This window comes from Arachis stenosperma, chromosome 2 (assembly GCF_014773155.1).
Source record: "Arachis stenosperma cultivar V10309 chromosome 2, arast.V10309.gnm1.PFL2, whole genome shotgun sequence".
Lineage (NCBI taxonomy): Eukaryota > Viridiplantae > Streptophyta > Magnoliopsida > Fabales > Fabaceae > Arachis > Arachis stenosperma.
Genome location: NC_080378.1, coordinates 10239476 through 10246037, shown reverse-complemented (window position 1 = coordinate 10246037; position 6562 = coordinate 10239476). Strand labels below are relative to the sequence as shown.

The 6562-nt window shown below is 33.2% G+C and overlaps 1 protein-coding gene across 1 annotated transcript; it reads right to left on the bottom strand.

Annotated features, from left to right (window-relative positions):
- Positions 1–265: 265 nt before the first annotated feature.
- Positions 266–5396, bottom strand: LOC130961832 (plant UBX domain-containing protein 9-like). The gene is made up of 11 exons (XM_057887853.1): positions 5250–5396; positions 4513–4589; positions 3577–3997; positions 3400–3483; positions 3218–3307; positions 2533–2655; positions 2221–2430; positions 2015–2134; positions 1267–1410; positions 952–1008; positions 266–576 (listed from the first exon to the last, which is right to left on the bottom strand). The coding sequence occupies exons 1-11, from the start codon at positions 5331–5333 to the stop codon at positions 469–471; spliced, it is 1518 nt and encodes a 505-aa protein (XP_057743836.1). The 5' UTR covers positions 5334–5396; the 3' UTR covers positions 266–468.
- Positions 5397–6562: the final 1166 nt, after the last annotated feature.

Genomic DNA, 6562 nt, shown 5'->3' with positions numbered 1-6562 from the left:
GTATAAGATTTTAAAATTTGACAAAATCACCCACTATAACGTCATGCTTTTATGTTTGAGTGTTTTTGTCAAATTTTAAAATCTTTCGAGATTATTTTTGTCTTTCGCATCTTTTAGAATCTTTTTATCAGTATCAAAATCTTTCAAGTACCATTTTGGTAATATACTCTTCTCTACCTAATCGCTCTAAATTTGTAATGATTGATGCAAGAGGAGATTCCGGAACATCATCATGAAAGGATCAACCACATTTTGCTAACTGCCATCCATCCGAATATAATATTTGAAAAGCTAGTAAGGAGATTTGTATAGACAGAAAGATACCATTGGCCCTCAGTGTCCAATGAATATATGTCTCAAATGTTAACCTCTTTACACTATATTGCCAAGTGAGAAATCCTGTTTTGTTTTGTCCTACTCTATATGTACAAATACAGATCAGGGTACTTACAGGAACTTAGATGAAAGCTAAATAAACTCCAGAAACAATGCCTCACTCTTGCTGCTAAGGCCAACTTCACTAAAAGTTAACTTGCCATCCTTGGTGCTATAAGCGCATCGCGGGTATGACTTTACCTGTATAAGTATCCAAGCAATGATTGAAGATCATTTTATTTATCTTAGTCACATAGACCATATGATCTAGATAAATGAAAAAAGATGATCTACACATACTGTACCAATAACAATAAATTTGGTTCAAAATGCATTTTATCAAGACCAAATGGGGAAAAAATGTGACATCATCATTTCAACCTTTGTATTTCAGGATATATTGTGCAGAAAGAACACAAAATTAACGAATCACATAAACAAACAGTAGTTTGATGAACCATAACTCGTGGTTCTTTTTCGCCAAGTAAACAAAAATTGAGGTTCATTCAAATGACAAAATTGTAAAAAGCCATGGCATAAACAAGGTAAATCAAAATATAGGAAGGAAACACTTACAACTCTATAGGTTCCAGGCTTCACTGCTCCATGAACGTCTACGAAATCAAAAAGGGCCTACAAGGTAGAAATATGACATTTAGTCCACGCGAGAAGAAAAATGATTGGTGGGAAACAGATTATATGATTGTAGTGTATATGTTCATCTTTGAAGATGAGCAGTATGTGTATATGATTGTGAAGAAATATAAACATATACTACACCCTACATAGATTCCACCCATTATTAAAAAAAATCATAATGAATTTGATTGTAAAGAACAAGCATCACAAATTCAGAATGCTACAGCCTTCATACCCTAATTAAACAGTTACCTGAAGCTTGTCGGATTTGAGAAAGCGACGTTCACTGCGACTACCATCTGGCATCCGAACAACTATAGTAATTGCATTTTCATCATCTACTGGTGGTTCCTTCGAAAGCCTAACTTCTTTATTATCAAGCTGTTTTTCCAATTCCTGAAACCAGAAGGAATACAGGACTCAGTGAAGTTTTATTATCGAAGGACAAGAAATCCCCCCCCCCCCCCCCCCCAATTAAATAATAAGAAAACAGAACATTTATATAATCACAAGTAGAATTCTTTCAGTAAAATTGCAAATCCTAAGACTGCTACCCCATACCACAATCCACCCAACTAAGTTAGTGAAAACCCAGGTGGGAGATATGATTCAATATCCGTGCAGAAGAAGACTTAATATCTTGAGTGATCTCAAATTCTCAATATCCCCTCCCCCCCCAACACACACAAAAAAAAAAGGAAGTGTACAAAAGAGTACACCTCAAGAACTATGGCTAAAAATTGAGTTGCTTCAACTAGTTTCTAATGAATCCAAACTCCAAGATAATGACATAGACCTCAATTATATAATATTGTGGCAACTTAAAACACTATAAAACAATAAGCATAAGAAAAAAGAGACTCTTTATAATTACTTGTGGTTTAAGAGAGCAGAAAATCCAATCCTTTAAGAAAAAAGTAAATTGGACTCAAAAAGCTCCATAGGAATATAGGATAGAAGGGCCAAGTCAACAAGTCACTAACTCAGATAAATGTGCTACCTTTGTTTCAAGAATCTTTTTCAACGATTTTTCTTCCCTCAGGCAATGAGTTTCAGCTTCTTTTAAAGAGTTCAATTCCTTCTGCTTATCAGCTTGTAGTGATGCCAGATAAGCAGCATCCTGCATCAAAACATTGACATGTCATGGCATCCTGTCATGACTCATGAACGTTGATCTCGCAACCATTGCAAGAAGGAATGTAAAACCTGTTCTTTTCTTAGCAACTGAGTGTCACTTGATAATTGTGACATTGGACTGGATAAACGCTGCGTACTGGGATTGATATTGTTCTCTGGATGATGATGCAGATCAGGCAAAGGTGAAACTCTCTGAGAACTGTGAGTGGGTGTCTCACCAAAAAGTGCAGCCTCAAGCATCAATGCTTCATTAAGCTCATCAGAAGAAATATCACCCCACTGCATATCAAAATAAGGGAAAAAAGTAGTAGCATAACAATAATAAATTTTAGGTCTGAATATTCACACATGCATAAAACAATCTAGGGTTCCCAACAGTACCTTGTCTGAAATGAAGACATCTTCAGTTCCTTTAAGTTGAGCAGCAGAACAATGGTTCGATGGATGACCAATGATTGGCTGTGCAACATCTCTAGGTACATTTTGATTTGATGATGTTCCAAGCTGTCTTGGAAAAAATATATATATATTCGTAAGAGGAAAGAAAAACATATAGTATCTCCAAGTGAGATTGGATTACTTAATTGCATACTCCAAGAAACAAACTTCTAAAGTGCTTTCATTCAAGTGCATCAAAAGCACACAAGATATGCAAACCCAACCAACTTTAATTATGTACTAGAGTATTCCTAGTTCCATTTCAGATTTAGGAAAGTATTATTCCATCTATCTATGGCACAACCATAACTTGAAATGGTCCAAGAGAATTTGCAGTGGTAAACACCAGCAAAGCTAGGATGAGACTCTTGGAGAAGCCAAACATATGAACTCAACAGAATTTAATTGAAACATGGAACTTTCTCAAAAGGGTGTTTTGGGGGGGATCCATTTTTATACAAAGAAAAAACAATATGCAATTTGAAGTTATGTAAGCTTTGGAGCTTGGAAGGGCCATGGCCCTCGAATCTTAAATGCAATTCCACCTAATGTATGCATATAACTCTGCATTGACACATGTGGTCTGTTTGTGGATATGAAAAGAGTATCAAGCTTGGAAAACATGCACCTCCATTGTGCTTCTGCTGCTGTTGCTTTCCTGTGTCTTGCTTATTTCCTTAACCATAAATTCCCGAACAGCTTCTTCTTCCTCCGCAGTCTATATTCAAATTGATTGGAATTAGAACTAGGAATCATAAAGATCTAACTAGTGCAAATATAATGGTCCCAAATAAGAATAATAAATAGAACCTTTATGGAAAGTGAAAGAGCATGAGCTAAATCATCATCTTCTTGTCGAAGATGATCACGAGGAATTTCATCATCCAATGAACCCTGAAATATTAATGTTTCATCAAGGAGAATTTCAAAAGAACATAAAAAACCACAGATAATTTAGAAAGAGTCAACTTTATGAGATGGGTATACATTAACATCGCCATGTTGTTCCCATGTAGACCTTTCTCTGCTATCGTTCTTTGAGGCCTCAATTGCAGCCTGAATCAATGCTTCTTCGACATCATTATCAGATACATGTTTAGAGGTGTTAGCCTGTCCTAAATTATAGTCATTATGGTGATAATCATGTGTCCCATACAAATTGCCGGTTACATTTTGACTTGTAGGAACAGTACGCGGCACATTATCACTACTTGCACCAATCCCATTGTATGAATCTCTGAGTTCTCTCCTATAATTTGGATCAAGTAGTAGTGAAGGTCTAAACCTTCTAGCAGCATTGAGGAAAGGCATTACCCCACGCGACCAACTACGGTTCTGATTATTGGCATTCATATTAGACTGAATATACTGCGGAGAACCACCACCACCACCAAGGTTTTGCCTCTGACTAAGTAATTTATTCACATTCACAAGAAAATAAAATAAATCAATAAACAAATGCATGTGATCTTGGACTACATTTCTACTTGATGAAAAGTGATGAAATGAGCTGGATCTAAATCATATTAGGTTCAAGTTGTTTGCATAAGTTACAGTAATATGAAATCTATAAATATCCCATACCATTCTTACACACTGGTGTTTGGTTACTGTTTGTCCTGAGACCCACAAGACAGAGAAATATAGGAAACAAAAACTTGCTCAAAGAAGGGGATCGAGACAAAAACTTAAAATTGTCTCCATATCCAAACAATTTTCAAGATAATTTCTATATTTTCCAAATAGGACACAAGAAACATGTCTTAAAGTACGATTTCTATTGTCCCACCGTCTTCTATCTTAGAACAAGAACCAAATGCTAACCTCAATTACATTCACAATGAATATCCAAAGATAGAATTAAGGTTCCAAGAAAGGAAACAGTAAGAAAAACTATTGCAACTGTGTCATACTCATACATACGTGGGCATATTATCAACATTACTATCCAATTGCAGGAAATGAGCATTAATAGCTTCATTCACGTTGCCTCCATATTCCTAACAAAATCCATCAATGTTGTTACAAACAAAAAATGTCACACAATATGATAATAATTAGGTGAAGAAGCTAAGAATATAGTGGAGTAAAGAGAACGCGAGATTGAAGAACTGAAAATGTAATTGATCTGAATTACTAACAATACAAAAACGTATCTGTTGCAGAGTCATAGGACAGTATTAGGCTAAGACTCTTTTACCCGATAACTAACCAAACTGAATTTCTATATTGTAATCACTAAATACCAAACTAGCCAAATCAAGAAAGTGTCAAGACTTTGGAGAAACAGAATCTGTCCAAGAAACAGAATCTTGATTTGCTTATCTCTATCATCCCCCTTCAAATTCAAGGATACTCTTGAAGTGACCTTGAATTTGCCAAGAAATTTGTTGAATGCTGCCACAGATAGAGGTTTGGAAAAGAGTCTTGGCCTATAAATACTGTCCTATGACTATGAGTCTATGACTGCAACAGATACGTTTTTGTATTGTTAGTAATTCAAATCAATTACATTTTCGGTTCTTCAATCTCTCGTTCTCTTTACTCCACTATATTCTTAGTTTCTTCATTAGGCAAATGTTCTTTGCATAAAGTAACTAAATCCAAAGGAAAAAAAAAAGCCAAAAAAGAAAAATTAAGAAAGGAAAAGAGATTATTACCTCGAGTCTTTGGATGGCGACGAACTCCGGTGCACCGGTCATACGCATGAAGTAAGCGACGGCGCTTTGGGATGGGGTTGCCATTTCAGTTGAGATCGAGATCGAGATCGAGGAGGTGGAGAGAGTAGAGAGTGTAGTACTGTAGTGTCACTGTGAAGTGTCAAGTATGGAGATTCGCGCCACCTTTGCCATTTTATATATATATTTTTTATTTAATTTTATGTTTTGTCGTTGTGCAGCATTTCTCTGTGTGACGCGTGGCACCGATCCATCAGTTGGGGGACTTTTACTAATTTACTTTTTGAAATTTTATATTTTACTTTTTTAATTAAAAAATAATAAAAATGAATTTTACTAATGTTATTCGATACATTCAAAATATATTCACTATTTATGAATTTAATTACTTTTTATATAAATGTCAAAGATCAAGATCAGGAATCTAAAAGGCTTGGTTAGCTATTTTGAGTTAGTTCTGTTTTTGTTATCAATTTAGTTACACAATATGTCATTATATTTCTATAAATAGTAATGTCTTATACATGAAGTAATACAGAGTTCAAATTATCAGATTATATTATGTGTACATTAAAATTAATCAATAAAATTAGTTATTAATATAAAATATATATTAAAATATAAATATATATTAAAAATAAATTAAATTATATATATATTTATATATAAATACATTAATAATTAATTTAATAATTAATTTTAATATATAAATAATATTTTTGATACCATTACGATTTTCTATCCATTCCTTTCATTCATATTAAAAACTTTTATATAGTATCAGAATTAAATAGTATACACGATAATTATGATCCTTTTCAACAATTTTACTTTTAAATATCGTACAAATTGAGCCTAATTAATCTAAAATTACAGATTAAATGGGTTAGTTCGCATATAAACTAAATGGATAATTTATTTAAATTTGTAAAAAAAATATTAATTTTTTGTTAATATTCTCTTAATTTGATCCGAAAACTTAATCTATTAATTTAAAAATTATTTATTTAAAATATTTAATATAAAAATATTTTTTTAAAATATCTTTTAAAAAGAAATTAAAAAAATAAACGAGTCAATTCGTTTAACCTGTTGAAATTGGCATAAACAGTTTCGAGTGAAAAAATCATATATGACCCGTGAATAAAGAAGACTTCAACGGGTCGGTCCCTACGTCTTGTAAACTTAGGCGGACTAAGTCTAAATAAGTCAGATTGGTCTGTTTAACTACCTTAAAAAAACGTTTTGTTAGTGAATATCCCTATTATAATACCATTTTTTTTAAATTATAAGTT

Bases quoted from the DNA above. Each gene is read 5' to 3' on its own strand.
- LOC130961832 (XM_057887853.1), bottom strand. From the start codon at position 5,333: ATGGCAACCCCATCCCAAAGCGCCGTCGCTTACTTCATGCGTATGACC. The intron at 3,998-4,512 runs GTATGTATGAGT...TAAATTACTTAG, and splicing joins AATGTTGATAATATGCCCAC to TCAGAGGCAAAACCTTGGTG. The intron at 1,009-1,266 runs GTAACTGTTTAA...TCTACCTTGTAG, and splicing joins TCAAATCCGACAAGCTTCAG to GCCCTTTTTGATTTCGTAGA.